The sequence below is a fragment of the Crassostrea angulata genome, chromosome 5 (genome assembly GCF_025612915.1).
Source record: "Crassostrea angulata isolate pt1a10 chromosome 5, ASM2561291v2, whole genome shotgun sequence".
NCBI lineage: Eukaryota > Metazoa > Mollusca > Bivalvia > Ostreida > Ostreidae > Magallana > Magallana angulata.
This window is the reverse complement of record NC_069115.1, coordinates 54708286-54732917: the sequence shown is the minus strand read 5'-3', so window position 1 is coordinate 54732917 and position 24632 is coordinate 54708286. Positions and strand designations below refer to the sequence as shown.

The following is a 24632-nucleotide window of genomic DNA, read 5'->3' as shown; positions in this document are numbered from 1 at the left end:
TTTAATCGAGTTTATTCATAATTACTACACTACTTCCTTTGTCGGCTTCTTTTATAATCATTAATGGATCCCGTCGTAGTTAGTTAATAGCATTTTTCTGATAAGGCAAAATTCGTCATGATCAGCTATAAAGTCGAAACTGTCATTAAAGGAGTAAGAGTAAATTTTAAGGCATGTGCTAATAATCGTAGTTTGGTTTCAATTATTTCCGTTATAGAGTGATTTATAACTGTAGGTCTTGTAGGCTCATTTATCAATAATGTTTTAAACGGTACGTGATCTGTTTCTTCCTTACTCTCTGGGCTCGGCGTTAGACTGCAAAAAGTCCCACTGGTAACAGGATTACGCGTCTGGTTTCCTTTTCCTGTCTCTTTGTCGGTTTGATAAATCATTATTCACCCTTTGGACAGTTCCCGAGTTTTAAAGTTATTTGTGTTGGTTTTCCTGTATACATGTGTGGTTGTCGACCATGTTTCACTGCTTATGCAAACGACTGTTGTTACTGCTGAAGTCGCTTTGATCTAATTTTAAGAGTTGGATCTGCTAAAATGTTTACCTAGTGGGGGATGTACAGGGTGTCCCTAAACATCTGATACCATTTGAAATCTGCTTTCTTGTAGAGTTTTCCTAAACAATTTGAAGAGTTTTTTGTTGTCTTTGATACATGTATATTTGACGGCTTCGTTATTTCATTGCCATATGTTTTTCGTCTTCATCAAACTATACCTTTTTTTTTAATTCCCGAGATCTGTTGTGATTTTTTCAACTTCTCTTGACACTTCTGATTTTCGAAACAACGACTTTTTCCGCAATTAATCTACAAGGTGTTTCTTTCCTCGGTTATAACTTCATATCAATTTTCAAACTTTTTCATGAATTTTTGAACTTTTAATCCTTCAAAGTGATGTATTATATTTGATCCTGAATTTTCTGTGAAATACTTTCTTCTTAATTTTTCAATCTTTATATGTCTCCGCAAGATTTTAATTTTTAATTGTGAACCAATATGCTTGTTTTCGCTGATTAAAAAACCATACTGTATGTAGGTTATATTTATCCTTTTGTACGTTTTCTTTTTAAGAGTCATATCGCTCCAATGGTTAACTTTTTCTTGAAAATTGGTTCTGTACTTATCGCTGCAAGATAACGCTTTATTTCTATTGACATTCTTTCAATGCTGTAGACTTCCTCTTGGAACATGCGGTTCAACTCCTCCATGTTGTCCACAATTACCTTAGTAAGGTTGTCATACTTAAAACATTTTTTAGGAATTTTCTTTGAAATTTCTTCCAACATTCGTTCACTTCTACTACTGTTTTTGATCGAGATTGTGACATTCTTAATTAGAAAGAAAAAAGAATTTTCAAAAGTGATTACTAAAAAACATTCGATCAAATTCACTAAAAACGTTTTCGCAATTCCGAAAAAGCTAATACCACTAAGCAAAAGGGCACAAAATAATAATAGCAAATACTACAAATGAACATTCTAAAGACCACTTTATTTCGATTTGCCGCTTCAACGACTGAAGTTGAATCGACATATGCAACGATAGTGATGATGTTTCGATAGAAAACACGTTTTGAAAAAATATCAGTTTGTTGTTGAACTTAGTACCTAGATTGAAACTAATTTAAAATGCTACCTTGAGGATCGTTTTATTTTATTTTTCTAAAGGGAAAGATAACAATACAAGAGATATTGCTCAAAGATTTAAATGAATCAATACGATTTACGATGCAGAAAAGTCACAAGGAACTACAATTTTTATTAAACTTACGTATCATAAAAAGTGAAGCATGTATAGTAACCGATTTATTCTGTAAACCTACGGATACCAACCAATATCTGGATTTTAGATCGTGCCACCCTTCAACACAAAACGCAATATTCCCTTTACCTTAGCACGAATAATATGTACCATTAAAGTAAAACTTTACTTTCTTGACGTCTGGACAAGTTAAAAATATTTCTTCATCAACAGAAATACCCAATAAATTTAAACAACGCTGGGATACAAAAAAGCATTACAAGTTCAATTACATTTGCTATGTAATTCTCGTCGACCCCACAACGAAGGGAAACTTGCTTTTTTTTTTACCGACAATCCAAGGAACAGATATATTCTAAAAGATGCAAAAATCCTTTATCTTATTTACAAATAGTCAGAAAATATGATAAAATTGATGCATCAATGATTCCTTGGCATTGCCATGTTCATTGCAAGGCACACACAAATGGAGATAATCTCCGATTTCAGTTGGACATTTTACAAAAAATATTTGTCTTTTGGTGTGTGAATTCTTGCTTTATTGATAGATAAAATGACAACTTTATTTGACAATTTTGGTATCGATTTTCTTAGTAAAATGTCTTTCTTTTTAATTAATACCATTAGAAAAGTTTTACGAAGCTTTTAAATATGTATTATCTTAAAAACAAAGGTGATTTTAAAAACATCCTGTCCTTTTGGGTATTACTTAATTTCACAACCGTAACTAAAATACACACATACGTATCCCAAAGAAAACAGAGTACAATTTTATGCTTAAAATAAAACTACAGTATATTACCGTTGGGTCAAAAGCAAAAACTGCTTTGCGACCTTGAGTTGCTTCTCTTCTATGTTAAACCAATTTGAAATCAATACGAACAATAATCACATCTTTATATATATAGTTATTTAATAAAACATTGGCGTATTATTTTATACGTAGATAAAATAAATGATGCATAAAATTTTAAATAAACATCTTCAATTGATTTCCTTACTACTACGATATGACAATGTACATGGATTTATTGAATAAATAAGATAAATGGTCTGTTATTTTTTACATTGATATCTTCATGTTAGCATCAGTTTTTCAAAAATATCTTTTTTCATTATAAAAACTAAACTAGCAATTTAATTTCAGATGTATCATTATTGACAAAGTTATTTACGCCAGAAATAGAAATTATTTCACTTCATAATTTTGGCCACGAAAAAACACCCCGACATATTCTTGTATATAGACGAGTCATTGAATTGTATTTGATTACTTAAACCCACATTATTATTTTTTTTCTTTCAATTTTTTTTATTTCCAAGGAAAAGCTCAATATACCAATTAACATTCAAGTCAAGTTATTTTAAAAAAAACATCTAAACAAATTGTTTAAACGTAGCTATCAATTTTTATCTAATCCATTTTTATCGAATTGCAAGTTGAAAAATAAATCCATTAAACCTATAGGTATTGTATGATAAACTGCACTCGCACGAAACTCCACAGCAGGCTCTTCGTACCCGTTTCCCCCGTTTGTATAAATACTGACCGGCATTTCATATTCAGTTACTGTAGGAGTTGGAGTAGGACTCTCATATGTAGTTTGATGGCTCCTGTGAGTTTTGTAGCTGAAATAATATTGACATTGAATCAATCACAAAATCACAGTGTACTCATCAAGTTTAAACTATGATAAACACACGTACTATAGTGTGAAAATGTTTTACCAGCAACTTACATTTCTCTTTTTTAAAGGGAGTCAGGTTTGTTGGATTCATATCCGAAAATGCTTTAAGCTTTATAATGATACTTCAACATTTTGAAAAAGCAAATTAGCGGTATTTATTGAAAATAACTTTTTTGGCATTCGCTCCAAATGGTCAAATAATTGAAATGTTATTGTACAGATGAATACCTCATGTATTATTTCGTGATGAGCATTAATTAAACTAATTAAAAAAGATATTATTAAATATTAAAGTAATGGCATTTCTTTTCAATTACATTATGTCATTGTGTTCCGAATTCCAGCAGAGACTATTTGGTTGTTCGGTTGAATTAATCATGAAATATGATATTGTAATTCATTATCGGAAACTGTTATTTAAAACATTTAGTAATGATCAACCAAAGTTTAATTCAAAAGAGTAATTAAAGGTTTATGTATGATTATTATATCAATGTTAATTCCATCCGTCTTCCCATTTGAAATAAAACACTACACCGATCAAGCAAGTGGAGAGGATTCCCAACACAACAGCCATGACAATGATGGTTGTCGATGTTCCGGGAGTAGGATCATTTGTAAATCAATATTGGTTGTAGATGTAAAGTTATTTTTAACATAATCATCAAAACATTTATGTCTATGTCGAAATTGATTAAGAATATAGCCAAATAAGATAAAAAGATTCGATTAACTTTTTAATTGTAACTTTGCAAGGGTGACAAGGACATTGCAAAACATCGTTGTATCTGAACGTAAAATATATTCGTAATAATCGAGATTCACTCTGATAATCATGTTTTGAAAGTAGGATGACACTTGCATCCTGATTGAATTTCATCACTTTGTTATATTAAGTGCGTGAAACAGAACCTTAACGTTGTAGCAACGTAGACTTGACTCTATTTCGTATCATTAAAATTGGCACATTTTGAGTACTTTTACATCCACTACAGTGGCCGATGTTTTTAAGATTTCAACTTTTTATCATATAAAATGGTTTTAAAGATCCAGGAAAAGAAAGAAAATGTTTATATTTTGTTCAATTTGATACAGGAAAAATATGTGAACAACAATTTTTCAAACGCATTGCCAATAAATGCACTTTGTAGCAAGAGTGGCCAAATTTATTTTATTATACATTCATGTTAAATACTGAAATCTGATTTGAGTAGACGCTGTTTATAATATGTTCTATTACCCTCAGCGTTAGCAACACACTTGGTAACGGGTAACATTATATAAATAGTGCCTGTTTGGGAGGGTAACAGTTGAAATTGATACCCCGAGGAAACCATTGTCAACCGACGCGAAGCGGAGGATGATAATGGTTTTCGAGGGGTGTCAATTTCAACTGTTATCCTCCCAAACAGGCACTATTTATTTTATTATACTGAATGTCTTAATTTAAGAATTTTTTAAACTGATTTTATGTAGAAATGACGTGAATTCCACGGCAAACCGTGATTTACGCGCATGTAACGATTCGTTGTGTTACCCGTTGCTAAGTGTGTTGCTAACGCTGAGGGTAATACAACGGATTATCAACTGCGTCTTAACCAATCAGATTTCAGTATCTAACATGAAAGTATAATAAATCTAATTGTTACATGCTCGTAAATTATGTGTGTACGGTTCGACGTTGAAGTTACGTCATTTCTACATAAAAGCAGCCCAGTTTTCTTTAAAATTAAGACAATTAGTATAATAAAATAAATAGTGCCTGATTGGAAGGGTAACAGTTGAATTTGACTCCCCTCAAAAACCATTGTCAACCTCCTCTTCGCGTCGGTTGACAATGGTTTTCTCAGGGTGTCAATTTCAACTGTTAACCTCCGAAACAAGCACTATTTATATAATGCCAATTCTCTAAAGGATATCTTAGTTTTATGTTTAGGAGTATATCCTTCATTTTGGCAACACAAAAGTAATATCTCAAGTTAGCAATAGCCTTACATTTAAATTTGTGAGTGTAAAAATGTCATGAGAAACGCATATTCACGATCTAAACATTCACATTCTCGGAACCTAAACAACGTCTATAAGCTGGTAGTCCTCCGCCTGTCTCTTCTTTGCTATATCTCTAAATCTTAATGTTGCAAAATAAAAACTCATAATATTTAATATAAGTTCTTCTGTCATCGATGACATGAAAGTTGACTTTTTTATTTACACAATCTGACACAGATAAATAATTTCCTTACATTAAGGAGGCTGGGGGGGGGGGGGGGGGGGTCCAAAATAAATTCTCCAAAATTCACCAACTTTGCAGAAATGTTTCATTTAATCATAATTTTCATTTTAATATGGATGATCACATCACAATCATCGTTAATTTTATCATTTGTTGCATCTAAAGAAATTGCACATTATGTAAAAAAAATGAAAAATGTTGGAAACATAATTAAAGGCAAAAAACAAAAAGGCAATTACTTGTTATAAAGAAAAATATCACAATTTTACCAAAAATATATATCAATACATGTGTAATAAAGATTGAGCTTTTAAAAAAAATTCGATGGTGAAATTAAAAAAAAAAAGAAATAAAAGGAAAATATAAGAACAAAATATTTAAAGTTTTACAAGTTACCTTCCTTTGAAACGTTAGAAAATGCTAAAAAAAACAGCTGAAGTTTTTTGCATCTTGTAACCCTTGGTTTACCATCAATTGACTCTTTAAATAATGCTTCAATACCATCATATCCATTTCTTTCAAAAGACAATTGAAGTACGATATAAGAGTTAAAGAACATTAAAGTGAAAATCTTTTTTGTATAGAGATAAAAACGCTTTAAAATGGCAGCCACCCCATGCCTCGTTAACAATCATCATAACCCACAATGTCTATGAAGATCAAGTTTTAATTTGCTAGCGTTTGACTCTGCTACACTTAGCGAGTATCTATCTAACAATTATAAAAATCAGATTGACGATCTGGGAGCTACAGTTCAGTACATGTGTGAAGAAGTTAATGGTACAGTAATTGTTTCAAATGAATTTGTGTGGAAATAAGGGTAATCAGTCTAAAAGTAGCTTAAAATTTTGTCCGCCGAAAATTCAACTTTTTTTTTACATGTACGGAACTGTAGCTCCCAGGTTTTCCATCCATTTTTATCAGACAGGGAGCTACAGATTTGCAGCTATGTAACACTTAGAGTGTCGAAACGTCGATTAGAAACTTACCTTTATTACCATTGTATGAAGGGTTCTTACTTTCATTAGCAGCTGGTTTAAATCTGTTTCCTATAATGACCACTTTCATTAAATGATATATTCACACTTTATCGTCGGAAATGAAATTTTTAGGATGTTGCTTGGAAATGTAATGTCCCTGACCTAATGATATGGTAGAAATTTTATTTTCATAATCTTGGGAGTATGAGGGCAAATCGTTTCCACACAACAAAACGAAGAGAAGAAAAAACACAAGATTTACGAAAAATTATGACATAATCCGAGGCTGTAATATGTAAACTCAATTTAACAAAGTTAAAAGTTTAAAAAAAACTTTTACAAAAGTAAACAGGAAGGTAAAGCCTGACTGTACATTCTACAACTACACATCCGAAAGATACGAAATAAATTGGGATATTTGCATTTATTTGTTCGTTTTTATTACTTTAGCGAAGTATCATTCAAACATCAATCATCAAACCGTAACTAAAGATGATTAATCATTAGACGATTTTTTAATTTATTAAAATAGAAATTGTGTTGATGGGGGTGTTACGAAATATTTACTATTAGTTATTGCTTTTAGTAGATTATTTATATTATGCTTTTAAATCAATGTTTATAAAACAACGATTAATCTTTCTTAAAAAAGCAAACACAAAGACACAAGAAAATGCCAATAGATCTTACCTATAGTTGTTCAGAACACTTCCCTGGTCACAATTTTTCCTTTTCTCTATTCAGGGAATTTGATTAGTACAGGTTGGATTGCCTTGAGGGCCTCACTTGGCTAATCATTATGCACAGGAAATAATTAGAAAACAAAGGAAATAAATAGTTTGTGCAATTTATTTTAAAAATAATAATGATTAAAAAGCAAACGCAATTTAGGACAATTACACTTTGCTCTCTACCAAATTTTTTAATATTCCGACTGGTATATGTATCATAACGGAAATTCTATAGAAATTGGTTAGAGTGCATGCGTTATAGAGATAGCGTATGTTTATTTATGTTCATGGAGAAATGTGAGAGGCAAATTTGACATGAAAACCACTGAACTGTTCATTTGCATGACCAGAAGTAAATTATTTGGGACATATTATTTCAAAAGACGAAATAAAAGTAAATCCATCAAAAATTGACGCGATAAAGTCTTATCTTTTACCTAACAATCAGCATGATGTTCGCAGTTTTCTGGTCCTAGCAAATTATTATCACAAATTTGTCAAAGGTTATTCCAAAATTGCGCTACCTTTAAATAGGTTATTGACAAAGAACACGCTGTTTAAATGGACACAAGATTGTCAAACTGCTTTTGAGTCATTGAAACAAGCTTTAACCAATTCTCTCATTTTAGCGTATCCAAATTTTCAAAAACAATTTATCTTATCTTGCGATGCATCTGGAATGGCAATAAGTTATGATTTGTCACAAATTGGGGATGATGATAAAGAATATTGTAATCGCATATGGGGAAGAGCGCTTATCAATTCGGAAAAAGCTTATTCTGTTAGGGAAGAAGAAATGTTAGCGTTGGTATCGGCTATTGATCATTTTCGCGTTTATTTAATTAACAATACATTTATCGTTAATACCGACCACAAAGCGTTTATTATTAAACAATCATAATAAAATAAATGGCACAGTGATAATCTCCGGGACTATAGATTTCAGTCAACAATAAATGGAATACTACAGTTAACTTTTACCCTGCCGTCAAATCATTGAATTTTGTGAGGTCTTTTGGGGGGGGGTGGGTTGTGGGGGTTTTAATTTGTTCATTTGAAAGAGTATACCCTTGAAATCCATTAAAATTAAACCAATCACAGAGATACCAATCGAAAGTAGTTTATGTATATAATTTATCAAATACCTGACAAACTGTTATGACTTCCCACTCTCTCTCTCTTCTGCCAACCAGCATATTTTTATATTTAGCTCTTCTTTCTTAGGAGATCAATACAGTCTGAAAATGGGCACGACCATCGAGCTCTTTTAAATGCATATCTGCTTACATCCCTAATTCCAACAAACTCCTCCACTGTCTCCAACCACAATCAGACATTTTGACAACTTTTTCATGGTCAATATCTGTAATATTAAGTTACATAATCAGGAATTTTTGCACCATGAGAGAATATTTTTAATTTAACTGGAACATCAATTGGTTGCCAAGTTGATCAGTACAAAAATATAAGCTATTAGCTTATGTACTTGATATTATAAAGGAACACCAATTGGTTGCAAAGTTGATCAGTAAAAAAAAAATATGCATATGTACTTGATATTTTAAAGGCATAAACAGGGGTTAATTCAGATTTAACAATCATATTAATATTTACTGGAAGAGGGATAGTTATTATTAGACACTGACTTCTAAAATCTTCACTTTTAAATTACCGGTAGTTGTTCTCAAATCAGATACATAAATATGTACATGCAAATCTTTCCACATGAAGAAGGGTATGGGGCTGTGAAAAGTAAATTTTGAGGGAGCATTATTATGAAAGACTGAAAGTCACACAAAAGCTCCAGACACTGTTTTAACTGAAAAAAGACACCATCTGAGGTTGAGATTTAAATTAAAAAAAATTGTACTTGACACCTATTTCACACCTATTTGAAATTTATTTTGCTGTCAATATGTGTATACCATAACAAATATCATTACCTTAAGTGTTCAATCTGTCTTCCTATTTTAAAATACATCTCCTGACGGCATGGGTTTCCGATAGTTTAACACCTAACGCCACACATAATGGCTGTCAGTTAACAATTTTTATCTAAACTGAATCATTTTTAATCTCACTCAGACATAGCATCTGAAATTACTGATACAACATTAGTTGTCTTCATATGCAGTTTCTACTTGTAGCTAAAATATAAACTTGATGCCACATAACTCGACTAATGGCTCTGCATAGAGACGACAGGAGATTTTGTATGTGTGGTTTAACATCATTTTGGAATGAACTCATGCGTTGAAAATTGACTACTCGAAACATCTGATTTTCTGAAACATGTGACGACATGATACAAATTCTGATATATTTTAGAATTAACTATTAATAATGAAAGACATTACGAATTCTACTGGGTTCTGATATGTGTATTGAAGCATACTGTCAAAAACTTGTATACATGATTATAATTATTTGGTTTATTATGAAATTACACCTCAGGTGCTTGGGGCTTTACTCACGAATATGTACGATGTCTACTTATATAGGTATAGGTATCTTACACATTCATGGGCAGAGACCAATGCATGCAAGCACCAGTGCATTACACCGGCATAAGAACAATTAGATGATGCCCATACCAATTTTACTTTTACTCTAATCTCAGCAAGATTCGCCAAAACTGAAAAACTGAAGAAACGTGTGTCAAAAATGTTCAGTCTCGACGAACTTAACCTTGCTGAGATTACCAAATACTTTTACTCTATCAATGAGTGTTAATAAAACCTGGACAGATCGCTTTTGCTGGCGTCGAGTCATCTTCCTCCATCTGTGATGGGAATTATTCAGTTGTAATATCAAAATATGTGATTGGTCTGCCCAAGAGAGCGTCCACGTTCGCATTATGTGACTAGACCATCCTTTTTCTGAGCTTTAGCAACCTTTATGTCTTTTCAGCGTTCAAAATCAAATCCACGTTTCCTCTGCATTGCCGAAAACCGAACCGATATTTATGAAGGGTGACAGTGACCTTACAAAATGTCGTTGTATATGAACGTAAAATATATTCGTATTCATCGAGATTCACTCTAATAATCATGGGATGACACTTGCATTCTGATTGAATTTCATCACTTTGTTCTATTTAGTGCGTGAAACAGAACCTTAATTTTGTTGCAACGTAGAATTGACTCTATTTCGTATCATTAAAATTGGCACATTTTGAGTACTTGTTCAACTACTACAGTAGCCGATGTTTTTAAGATTTCAACTTTTTATCATAAAAATTGGTTTTAAAGATCAAGGAATAGAAAGAAAATGTTAATATTTTGTTCACTTTGATACAGGAAAATATGTGAACAACAATTTTTCAAACGCACTTTGTAGCAAGAGTGGCCAAATTAATTTTATTATACATTCATGTTAAATACTGAAATATGATTCGTGTAGACGCAGTTAATAATTTATTCTATTACCCTCAGCGTTAGCAACACACTTGGCAACGGGTAACATATCTAATTGTTACATGCGCGTAAATTATGCGTGTACGGTTCGACGTAATATTCACGTCCTTTCTACATAAAAGCAGCCCAGTTTTCTTTAAAATTAAGACATTCAGTATAATAAAATAAATAGTGCCTGTTTGGAAGGCTAACAGTTGAATTTGACACTCCTCGAAAACCATTGTCAACCTCCGCTTCGCGTCGGTTGACAATGGTTTTCTCAGGGTGTCAATTTGAAATGTTAACCTCCGAAACAAGCACTATTTATATAATGCCAATTCTCTAAAGGATATCTTAGTTTTATGTTTAGGAGTATAGCCTTCATTTTGGCAACACAAAAGTAATATCTCAAGTTAGCAATAGCCTTACATTTAAATTTGTGAGTGTAAAAATGTCATGAGAAACGCATATTCACGATCTAAACATTCACATTCTCGGAACCTAAACAACGTCTATAAGCTGGTAGTCCTCCGCCTGTCTCTTCTTTGCTATATCTCTAAATCTTAATGTTGCAAAATAAAAACTCATAATATTTAATATAAGTTCTTCTGTCATCGATGACAAAGCATTCGACCACGAAAGTTGACTTTTTTATTTACACAATCTGACACAGATAAATAATTTCCTTAAATTAAGGAGGCTGGGGGGTCCAAAAAGAATTCTCCAAAATTTACTAACTTTGCAGAAATGTTTCATTTAATCATAATTTACATTTTAATATGGATGATCACATCACAATCATCGTAAATTTTATCATTTGCTGCATCTAAAGAAATTGCACATTATGTAAAAAAAAATATGAAAAAAGTTGGAAATATAAATAAAGGCAAAAAACAAAAAGGCAATTACTTGTTATAAAGAAAAATATCACAATATATATATATATATATATATATATATATATATATATATATATATATATATATATATATATATATCAATACATGTGTAATAAAGATTGAGCTTTTAAAAAAAATTCGATGGTGAAATAAAAAAAAAAAGAAATAAAAGAAAAATATTAGAACAAAATATTTAAAGTTTTACAAGTTACCTTCCTTTGAAAAGTTAGAAAATGCTAAAAAAAAAACAGCTGAAGTTTTTTGCATCTTGTAACCCTTGGTTTACCATCAATTGACTCTTTAAATAATGCTTCAATACCATCATATCCATTTCTTTCAAAAGACAATTGCAGTACGATATAAGAGTTATATAACATTAAAGTGAAAATCTTTTTTGTATAGAGATAAAAACGCTTTAAAATGGCAGCCACCCCCAGCCTCGTTAACAATCATCATAACCCACAATGTCTATGAAGATCAAGTTTTAATTTGCTAGCGTTTGACTCTGCTACTTTTAGCGAGTATCTATCTAACTATTAAAAAAATCAGATTGACGATCTGGGAGCTACAGTTCAGTACATGTGTGAAGAAGTTAATGGTACAGTAATTGTTTCAAATGAATTTGTGTGGAAATAAGGGTAATCAGTCTAAAAGTAGCTTAAAATTTTGTCCGCCGAAAATTCAACTTTTTTTTTACATGTACGGAACTGTAGCTCCCAGGTTTTCCATCCATTTTTATCAGACAGGGAGCTACAGATTTGCAGCTATGTAACACTTAGAGTGTCGAAACGTCGATTAGAAACTTACCTTTATTATCATTGTATGAATGGTTCTTACTTTCATTCGCAGCTGGTTCAAATCTGTTTCCTGTAATGACCACTTTCATTAAATGATATATTCACACTTTATCGTCGGAAATGAAATTTTTAGGATGTTGCTTGGAAATGTAATGTCCCTGACCTGATGATATGGTAGAAATTTTATTTTCATAATCTTGGGGGTATGAGGGCAAATCGTTTCCACACAACAAAACATTTTCAGGCTGGGAGCTTTCACAAGTCACAATCACATCTACAGTTGATATCGTGGCTACAACAATGGTATGTTCTTAAGTGGAAACAGTATCATACAGTAAGTTAAGCTAACAAAAACACCTGAAGTTTTATTATAACAATAATAAATAAGGGAGATCTAATCTTTTCCACATTGATTGGTTTCCTTTCTCACCTGTTACTTCCAGCCACACCTGAGTGGGGTACACTCCAGGCTGGTTGTACAATGACATTTTGGCATAAGGCGAGGAGCTGTAGAACACATCTCGGAAACCCTTATGGAAATAATGGGACTGGCACCTCAACGACTGTGACGTCGCTGTGTCTTGGAGCAATACACGACTGTGGGGCTTACAGGAAGTGATGTCATTATAAGAATGGAGTCTCAGATCAACTGCACGAAACTTGAGTCTGGCTGGAGAGTCACAGTCTGATGTGGTGATGGCACAGGAACAGACGCGGGGATCGTCTATGGCACCACCGTAGCGAGCGCCGTTGTATAAAAGGGACACCGAATTGCCCTGCTTAGAAGCCTCTGAACATATATCTAACATGGTTTCCTCTAAAATAAAAAAATATAGGCCATAAGAAAATTTAGAATTTCTGAAACTTTTAGTCATATAATAGTCCTTTGAAAGTTCTTTTGACTTGATGTTTCACCTTCAATTTGCTTCTTGTTTTAAGAGTGTATACTTAAATTTAGTATTTCCTATACACAATATAGGATACATATATTAAGTTTTCTTTTATCTTTTAAATATTCTAAAAATTTTCCATCTAATTATCTAATTCATTTTCGAATGAAAACTTTCTAAATACGGTAAGTATTTAATGAATTTTCTTTTTCAATATAACGAGATTTTCCAGAGTTTTTACAGACACAAATACCCGGTACTCCAACCACCGCTCATAGTGCACTAGATACAAATGGGGTTGGGTTGTTAGTTTGATATCACAATGACTGATTTAGATTTGTTTGAGTTACCTTGGATACAGGTGTAGGTAGCTGACACATAGTTGGTCTTGTCGCGGTGACTGCAGCGGTTTCCAAGGTTTACTGACTGTGCCCTGAACCACCCACAGTTCTGGTACCCCGAGCAATTGTTAAACACATCGAAAGCCTTGTTATAGGAGAACGGTTGACTACAATCGCCTGCGTTGTAGCGACAACACTTGCTACTCTGACACACTACATCTGGGTTCTGTTTGATTGCTGGACACTGTGCCGAGATCTCTTTTGCATGGTAGGTTAGATCCCGGGGAGCCACTCTCTTTCCTCGCGGACAGTCCATTCTGTAGCCAAAATCACAGCGCCCCACACAAGCTGTAGCCATGTGTTTATCCTCCCCATTCTGAGCTGATATCCCTGCCAACAATCATACAATTTTCATATTAATCATACAATATTCAGTCACAACCCACAAACAGAAATACTCAAAACATTGAAATTGATTGATTACCATTGGATTCCTTTTATAGTTTTTAACAAGTTGCTGTCCTTTAAAAAAGGACTCTATTACGCGGCCAATTTGCATGTGTTTCCAACGAAAACGTGAAAACCTTAAGATTATCAGAGATTCCACTGACTCTAGCCCTATGCTTTTAGCCATTAAATTTGTACGTTGTATTACGTATGCATGTATGTATAGCCCTAACTTTTTATCTCAGAATTTAAAAGATTCATACTTCTAAAATAATTATGATCTATATATGAATGTAGTTTGTGTTACGAAATTTATTTCTCACATCCCAATACACATTCCCTGTTGCAATAAATGTCCATATACACCATATCAAGAAGTGAATTTCCGTTTAATACATCGTATGATGATCATTCGCTGTGCACTAAGATATGTTATTATTCATGTGTTCTTTGTTTACAATTACCAAGTCATTGTGGAAATTATCGGCGAGAAATTATCCCGAGTTTCCTCGACGATTCATTTGGTCTTATTTATATTTCCATGCATCATTTAAACCCTTTCGTTTCATTAATTCCTCAATCACAACTCCATCTATTGCCTTTTGATAATACATATCGTCAAAACGCCGTTATTCGCGTGTTTCAGTTCTCCCATCTTGTTTACTGCTTTCCCCATGACGGCAGGTTTGTATAGCATGCGGTATGACGTCAAAACGGCCAAGCCCAATGCCTTAAATAACGAGCTCAGCTGTTTGCACGGCAGTTGGTTTGATCTGCCACGGCAGAGCAGACGGTCGAGTCCACTTCTGGACAACATCCACACATTGGAAATGACCATGGAAATATCCCGTTGGGTAAATGCTGAGCTGATGAAATAATCTAATTTTATTAATCAATTTATTATATTTAAGTATATAGGCTACAGGGGAAAGATTGTATGGGAACGGGACTCCCGCACAGTTAAGTGGGATTTAGAGCTATATTTATTAAGGGTTTTGACTATTTGTAATAATTGTATTTTAATCCCATCAAGTTTGGAATTCATTAATGTTATATTTACACTCCCAGAGTCTTGGGATATCCTCATTTAATAAAATGAAATATCTATATCTTATTTGAATCCTGACTTTGAGTTTTCTTTGGTACCAATATACAGATTTGGGAGACCCACAAGTTGCGTTTCACAACATTCCGGGTAATATATAAAACCCAAGTTCAGTAAATATGATTTATAAGCGGGACAGTTTTAAAAACGCAACATTTGCATGCATAATATCAGGCATTAGGTGAATTCTACTATTTGCGCACAAATTACAATTCGCACTTCTTTGTTAACTATGCAGTGACAGCTTTGAGTAAATAAAAAAGTTCATACTTTGATGCATTTTTCTTGGGATTTAAACTTTTATACAGTGACATAATTATTCAATCATAAATGCTTAAAACAATTTAATCGGGAAGTTCTCTAGCGTCGCCTACCATAAAAGTAAAGTAACATGTGTATTCGGAAAACAACAAAACATTGCAAATTATGCTATTTGATGCATATTGTAGTTTCGGCATAACATTAACTTATTTCATAATACTGATAGTTCATATCACATGCCAATCATTTCTTTAAAAGGAAGACTTTGTTTCTGTACTGTTACCGACAACTTTACATATTACAGCGCCTTTGAACTTACTTGTGCATACGACAAGGAATCATGCACGATCCCGATTCAGATAAACGTGTGCTAGCCTGGTTACCTGAGCGACCCATTACGCACAGGAACCAGACTAGCTCATGCGCAGGCTGAATATTTTCCCATCGCATCCGGTTTAACCTCGCTTATATATTTCCTGCATGGACCTTATGGTCTACGCAATAATTTAAACAATGAATTCCAAAATTGAAATCTTGTTCCAGCCCCATAGTTAAAGTTTTTGTAACTTTTGAACATTGCTTAATTATTTTTTACACCAACCAATCATGACAGCAATTCTTTTAACTTTTCAAAGCTTATAAATGTTCCATGAATATTAAGTAAATCACCAACAAATATCCTGTATTGGCAAAGCTTTTAAAAATATTGAATTATTGTCTACTGTGGTTTTGGGATTGGACCATAAATGTTCAATAATAACCTAGGATTTAATTAATACATTTTGTTCCTGTATTTTTAAGCACCTAATAAACAACCCTTTCCAGAAAGAATTTTCCAAAGTTTTACATAATTATATGAATAATCTGTGCTATTATTCTATATTTCTGGGATTTTAATTTTGAAGATTGATTCTAGAAGTTTTACCTATTTAGTGTCAGCCCTTATAAGTCTTTTCGTCAAAGAAAATTTAAGTGCAGTTATAAAATCCTCATTGTCAATCATATTGAGACTTCCATGACAGTGATCTTGTAGAATTGTTCTCTTTCTTACTCTATGCACATTACAGCCCCATAAAAATTGAAAAATATCATTTTCAATTTTTTTAAAGCATCAAATCTTGGGTTGGGTAATATTAGTATTTAAAGATTTAATTTTGGTATTATTAATGTCTTAATGACTGAAATTCGGGCAATATGGGTTAGTTTTCTTGATTTTCATTGATTTATGAATTATCTTATTTCAGAGAGTTTTTGGTAAATTTTTTAAATCTTCCATTGCATCTAGTGGTACTGAAAATTTAATACCTAGGAGCTCAAAAGTCAAATTCCATCGTGAGTAGTGAAATACACCCCTTGAAAATCTTATGCTACCAATCCAAACCAGTTTTGTTTTTGTGAAATTTATTTTTAAGCCTGAAACCTTTGCGAACAAATCTTAAACCGTAAGGATGCCGTCATATGATTGGGGTGTACCGTCCATTATTATTGAAGTGTCATCTGCGTATTAAATATTTTGTATTCTTCTCCGTCTATGATTTATTTTATATCTTTATTCTTGGGTATGAGAGGTTCACACCTGAGCAAAATTAGACCTTAATTACCCCCGGTATCTATCGCTTTAGACACTAGTTTAATGTTTTAATGGCCTTGATGATGTGCCCTATATACAATGTCCCCTTTTTGGACATATAATTGATCTTTAAAGTGGTATGGGACACTTGTTTAAACCTGTGAGAATAGCAATGTGTAATGTTAATGCACTGTAATAATTAAATTTTTGAAAGTAATGGGATTTATAGCGCTATCATTTTCTCAATTACAAGTAATTTTAATGTAATGCATTACGCTCGTAAAAATGCTAGTAATGAACAACAATTGTCAAATACATTTGAATTACATTTAGGTTATTTTTATTATTTAATGAATTAATCTGATACCTTTTTCAATGAATTTGATAAAGTTTTTCATAAGTGTTCATATGTTTTTGTTTGTCATTTATAAACTTTCAAGGATTTTTAAATAAAAATTCTTATAGGAAGTTATGAAATTAATTAAAGAAAACTATCTAAAAATCAAAAAGAATTTAAGTGAAACAGTCTTGGCCGGGAAATACCGGTTTTGCATAGTACCCTCCCCCACCCATCTTTCTCCCCGGAAAAAAATATATAGAAGTTTTCTCCAGAAAGTGTGACTATATAGTGGATTTTCTCCTACGCCTTATCCAACATTATCATTCACTGCATGCTATTTTGAGCTTTATTCTACAAATTTGCAATTAGCAAATTGATATGGAAATAAACAATTTCTTGTAAACAGAAAATGCAATTCGCGTAGTTTAAAAATGTATCAGCATTTTAGAACAGTTTATACGTATAATTTAAATAACAATGTGAACATCCTTACCGATGTAGTTGTATTTTGTTTCCAAGTTTTTTTTTTAAAAATGCCATTAATTTCCCTGAAATCCTAGTATATCCCACCATCCTCGGAAATAGAGTATTTTCCACTATTTTGCCTACTTTGAATTAAGAGACTTCAGATCAGAGACATTTACTCAATACATGCCCATCATAAATGGTAGTTCAATTTCAAATGTAGCCCCAAACATACGTCACCGGTGTTGTAGCGCATTTTCCTTCATAGGAGCTCCCATCGGAAAAACTGCTATATATATAATAGCCCCCCACCCCCCGCCCCCCGGGGCCTGTAAAACTCTTGCATATAGCAGTTTTCCCTCAAAGGAGGGTTTCAACCTCAAGTATTTGGTCCAAATTTAATTTAAATTTTATTATGCATAGGATATCCTTGATTTCCAATCCTTACTGAATTTATTCAATGGAAAAATTCAAATGATTTTGCCCGTCCCATTTTAGAACTACAAAAGGTCAAAGTTCATGATTTCAAATTTTCATGTTGATGAAATATAAATATTTTCGTGAAAATATGTTCATTTTATATTTGACTATTGTGAGGGTTATTTGTGCTTAAAATGTTCGAAAATAATGTCACTATTTATATCATAATTCATTTTTATTAATTTCTATTGAACTATCTAAAGATAGAATAAAATGCAACAAAAGTAATAATTTTGGATTACAATTATGTAAACGAAAACATCTTATTTGTAACCTTTCCAAGTCCACCGATTTCAGGCAAAATGTATCTTAGAATATGTGTAATCTGGTGTTTTTAAAATACTATTCAAAACCATATGATGCGGACTTCATATCAAGTCATCATGGAGTAATAACGCTTTAAAAGCGGTTAGTGTATACGCTAGTTATGTGTACATGCAGTTTATAGTATCCTAAAATTTAATATTTCATACCAGCTATATAACCGCCTTGCATAACCTTCAGTTTTTTTTTTTATCATTTCTTTCAATTTTATTTTCAAAATCAGACGTTTACACTAAAATCCACTCACAACTCAAGAAAAACGTAACATAAAAAAGATGATTATTGTTAAGTCCATTCTAAACAAATGTTCACTGTCCAAGTGTAAACTCAGTGAACTTAAATTTAAATTTAAAAAAGTATTTTTTTTAATAGTTAACAAAACTTTATCCGCAAATTTTGAATCAAATTTAGTTGCTTAAGGTAAGTTAAAAGAAAGAAATTAACTTTTGTTTAGAGGAATTCACTCTATTGTGTGTCTTTATTTTAATTGTTGATCCTTAAAGTGGCATACCTTAATATGGGAGTGTTAACGGTCTAATTTTAATGCAAGATAGAAAAGCAGAGAGACACAAATCCCATTGATTTGTAGTTTGTACTTAGGGCTACCGGCCAATAGAAAAATGCGGGGTTTCATCTAAAACTACAGACAAACACTTACACATATGACTTTAAACAACAGATATAATAGACCTATAAAATTAATATATAACTTAATCGTTTAATAACTAAGGTAAATAAAATACTAGTACTGAATATCTAATTTGGAAAATATTTTGGCAAACTAGATTTTTGCTTTAACAGCGTGCAAATATAACAGTCATATACGACCTCTCTTTCGCTATCTCCCCATTTCTCTCTCTCTCTATATATATTAACAATTCAAATCACACTCTGTGTTCAGTACATAACAGGGATATATAAAAGTGTAAAATGAATATTAGAGTTTGGTTTGAAAAAAAGGAATAGAAATTAATATATGTCCTTCCGATTTAAATATCATCGGTGTACAATAGCAACAAAAAACAAAACAAAATAAAACAAACAAAATTCAACAAAAAGTAAGTACCCCCCCCCCCCTCCCACCAACCCCCCCCCCCCCCTCCAAAAAAAAAAAACAAAAAAACAACAACAAACAAACAAGCACAAAATTACAAATAAATGAAAAAAAAAAGGTTTTCAGTACTTTCAGTAGATTGATTTAAATAAGCACGTACATGTAACCATTATAACGGTAAAAGTCTCAGGGACGCCCGATGGTGATTCTTATAACTGTTTTTTGTTGTAGTCGATAGGTTATAAGCTTGTTCGCTGCAACCTGTGATTTATTACTATTATTCCAGTGAGATTGAATTAATTATTTTGTCGGAAATGGCCCATTTTGATTTTGAACCGGATATATGTTAGAATCCACAGGACGCCTTGTTTGCAATTCTAATTTCACAGATGACTCTTCATTTCTGACCCCTTTTTATTTTAAAAATCATCCTGTTATATAGATCAGGCTTTAGGTAATGCAAAATGAAATTGTTATGCATTCCAGTGCATTACATGTTTTCAAAGAATGTAATGCTAGCATAATGTGTAATGCCACAAATTAAGCATTACAAATAATGGTAATGTAACGGATAATTTTTCAAAACCTAGTGTAATGCTTGCGCTAAAAGGCAAAACTTATCTATGCATATTCCTTTGCAAGTGCTGTTAAATAAGGACGAAATCTTTGAAACTTTGATGACCATAAGTGCAACAACATCTTTGTATTAATCATTAAATTAAACCTGATAGTGAATATGAATCTGTAGATCATATAAAAATACGTGCAAAATGTCTTTATATATTTACACATATAATTATTTTGTGTTTTGCATATCGTAATCAAAAAACAAGCCTGCTTCACTTGATATTTCCCTTACAAGAAAATCCGAATAGGAAATACCCAGTTTTTAAAAAAAATAATACTGTAAACGCAATTTTACAATATCTGGCTAAAACTGATTTGTGTTACCGGAAGCCGTTTTCGCCAAAAATGCTAAAAAGCTGTATGTTGTATATTTCTGGTCGCTTATCCCCCCCCCCCAACTGGTGTGATTTTGATGATAAAGAATGTCAAGTAATATTTAAACGAGTCTTGTCCGATATGTTTAGTAAGTTTCTTCAAATACGTACGTTAACTGCACTAGGGCTAGCCCATCTAATTTTATATATTTTGAAACATCGCAAGAACAGGGTCACAAACTAGAACGAAATTCACGGGTACTAGGTCTAGAGAAATAATCAATAAATCGCGTCAATTATTAAGTTATAAGCCCTCAGAGCTATTTACATTAATCAAAATGTGAAATTTTATTCACTCACATATTAAAAAATATTATACAAATATTGACTGGGGTTGAGGGCAATATTGCCGGACGCGAAGCGGAGGGCAATAATTTCATCCCAATGGGGTGCTAATATAATCAATGTTGCCCGAAAACACAGTCAACATTTGTTTTGTTATATGAAGAAACAAACCAAAATTGAAGAAAGTAATTGAAATCAGTTCGCCGTAATTTTCTCAGCTCAACAAAAAATTCACGAATTAAATTTTGTGCAAACTTCATTTCCGATATATCCTCAGCATCAAACGATCACTGGTGCTATTCTACCGTAAGAATTAACATACACTTGTTCTACCTGATTTTACTTCACAGTATATCACAAATCATTATATCCGTTATGATAGCAAAACCGTCGCATTGCGCGTCCGTTGTTTACTTGCCTTGACTGGCTGTCTATTATGACGTCACCTTGTTTTGGAGTCGCGAAGAGTTATTTACGTCATTGTTTACGAATCCTCAAATCAGAGACGATTATTTGAAATAGTGAGAATGTTCTCTAGATATTATTCCTAGCCGGTCAATATTATACAAATATTGACTGGGGTTGAGGGCAACATTGATTATATTAGCCCCCGAGGGACGAAATATTGCCGGACGCGAAGCGGAGGGCAATATTTTCGTCCCAAGGGGGCTAAAATAATCAATGTTGCCCAAAAACACAGTCAACATTTGGTCTGTTATATGAAGAAACAAACCAAAATTTAAGAAAGTAACTGAAAACAGATCGCCGTAATTTTCTCAGCTCAACAAAGAATTCACGAATTCAATTTTGTGCAAAGTTCATTTCCAAAATATCGTCAGCATCAAACGATCACTGATGATATTCCGCCGACCATAAGAATTAACATACATTTGTTCTACCTTATTTTACTTCACAGGGATTCTCAAATTCTTTTATCCGTTATGATAGCAAACCGTCGCCATGCGCGTCCGTTGTTTACTTGCCTTGACTGGCTGTCTATTATGACGTCACCTTGTTTTGGAGTCGCCAAGAGTTATTTACGTCATCGTTTACGAATCAACAAATCAGAGGCGATTATTTGAAATAGAGGGAATGTTCTCTAGATATTATTCCTAGCCGGTCAATATCAAAAAAATATTGACCAGTCAATATTTTTCGGACGAGCAAATATTACAGTTATTGACTATTCGTCTAATAAATAGAGTTATATAGTGAGAACATACTACTGAATATAACAATAGTTAATATAATTCTAAGGTTTTGTGAATACAAAACACTGTGCCGGATAATTATGCCAGTGCCAAAGTGGCATTTTTGCACCCGCTTAAGATGCAGTTCCGGAAAATCCATATATACCAAATGATAGACCATTGTCTAGAGAGTATATAACCACTTTTGTTTTAGTGTGTTTCACCTGACAGGTGAGATATTTACCTTTAAAAATGTATATCCCATCGGAAAATGATAATTCCCTTAGGAGAATTGATTCTCCTACAAGAAATATTGACAATCCTATAGGATTTTTTAAAAGTCCTATAGGAATTATATTTCCTATAGGAGAATGGTATTTCCTGTAGGAATATGATTCAGACATGTAGTTTTCCTATAGGATATTAAGTTTTCCTATCGGATGTTATCAAATCCTATCTGAATTAAAATTCCTATAGGAATTTCTTGTATTCCGATAGGAAATTTCAAATTACCTATAGGAAAATTGTTTTTCCTATGGAAAAAATTTTTTTCCTATAGGAATTAATTTTTGAAAGGTAAATCTCTCACCTGACAGGTGAGATACAATGATAACAAAGGTGGCTGTTTACTCTTTAAGCAATAGTCTATCATATGACATATTTGAATTTTTCGATATATGCAGCTTAAGCGGGTGCAAAACTGCCACCTTGGTACTGGCATAATTATCCGGCACAGTGTTACAAGTGAAAACAATTATAATCTAATTTTAAAAGCAATGGAATTATCTTAATATCTGACCATCATGCACAACAAAAACACACTCTATGTATGTTTCAAATATAATCCGACAGTACAAATAAATTAAAGAAAGACATTCCAACAATTAACGAGGTTTCTAAATTTGTAGACATATAATAATGAAACAAAATAAGCCAAAATCAGTTTGTATAAAACTAAATATCTGTATCAACTTACCTGCATCAGTAGATCCCACCATCGATGCTAAAACAATGGGAAGGATCATCTTGGAAATCATTACTATCGACACATTGGTTGGAGTATCAAATGAATGCAAACTGGTATTCGGATTAATCAAATTGTGAAGCAAAGTAGGTTTTAGTTGGTATTTTTTTATTCTGAAAGAACACGGAAGTGATTGTCAAGTGATAAAAAACTAACAAAATAACATGACAAACTTGAAATTAATGGTATTAATATTATGATATCATTATCATGATATTAAACCATTTCCTCGATTTAAACGAGATAATTTTAAAATATTAATTACAATAATGCTTTTAAAGATATGTTGATGTGTATTTTTTATTTTATTTTTTAGTCTGACTTAAATTTGATTTAAAAATCTAATTATTCTACAATACCAGAATACATTAAAAACAATATGCACATGAATATCCCTAAATATGTAAGTAACTGATTTCCATTGATATTTTGATAACTTTATATTACTATATTAATCAGTGACATCATTATGTAGCTTCAAGAGCCATTTGAAGATGCGATACTGAAAAAGAATAATTAAGTCTTATAAGTTTAAAGACCCAGTTCCTTTTAAATGTTGCAGAGGAACATGCCGTTTCCCTATATGTCCTTGGATAATATGGTAGAACAGAATGGTTGTAACATGGTGTATGTTCGGCAGTAAGAAAGTTGTAAAAACTTATGGTTAAAATAAAAAAATAAATATCGTGGCGTTGCTTTGCAACCTTGTGTTGCAACCTATTTTAAGTGACACCAATTAAAAATTAATACATTAATAATCGCGTCTTTGATAACTCATGCTATTTATTGAAACATTGACTTATTAATTTTAATGTCGATAAAGTAATTATGTTCATGGATTAGTCCAATTTATAAGATGAAAGTATTTAATTTTCTACATTCATCTTATTGGGGATCAGGGTACCGAACAAGTGAGTACAATTTTTCAAATTAGCATCAAATTTTAAAATTACATCAGAATTCTACATCATATATTAATTCTATTTGTACATTTATATTTTACAATGCCAAATAAACTATATTGAATAAATTTTAAAAGGAAAATTACATCTTTACAGAATTTAGTAAGGAACTATATTTTGTGGCGCAAGGTTTTCAAGAAGAAAGTGAACAATTTTTCAGAACACTGCTATCTTAGTTTTCTAATTTTCAGCAGAGAACACTCTTCCAGATAGTTTGTGCATTACGCTTTATTCATACTGTTCTTAAAAACATATTCTATCGATATATTCTAGCATATTTAGCTTATATGTCATAAAAGTCAAGTTTACCTTCACACCAATTTTCGCCTAAAATTAGCCTATTTTATGCCATATCTCAAAATTTTGCAAAGTGACCACGATATTTTTTATAACTCTACA

General features: G+C 32.3%; 1 protein-coding gene across 1 annotated transcript; it reads right to left on the bottom strand.

Annotated features, from left to right (window-relative positions):
- Positions 1–11966: 11966 nt before the first annotated feature.
- LOC128185512 (uncharacterized) lies at positions 11967–23373 on the bottom strand. Its single transcript, XM_052855095.1, has 5 exons — positions 23224–23373; positions 13735–14115; positions 12925–13311; positions 12658–12786; positions 11967–12564 (listed from the first exon to the last, which is right to left on the bottom strand). The coding sequence occupies exons 1-5, from the start codon at positions 23282–23284 to the stop codon at positions 12473–12475; spliced, it is 1050 nt and encodes a 349-aa protein (XP_052711055.1). The 5' UTR covers positions 23285–23373; the 3' UTR covers positions 11967–12472.
- Between the last annotated feature and the right edge of the window lie 1259 nt (positions 23374–24632).

What these genes read in the sequence shown, in the direction of transcription:
- LOC128185512 (XM_052855095.1), bottom strand. Translation starts at nt 23,284, where the DNA reads ATGATTTCCAAGATGATCCTTCCCATTGTTTTAGCATCGATGGTGGGA. An exon ending in GGTGGGATCTACTGATGCAG is followed by an intron (nt 14,116 to 23,223) that starts GTAAGTTGATAC and finishes GATTGTTGGCAG; the next exon opens with GGATATCAGCTCAGAATGGG. An exon ending in AATTTCTACCATATCATCAG is followed by an intron (nt 12,565 to 12,657) that starts GTCAGGGACATT and finishes TGGTCATTACAG; the next exon opens with GAAACAGATTTGAACCAGCT.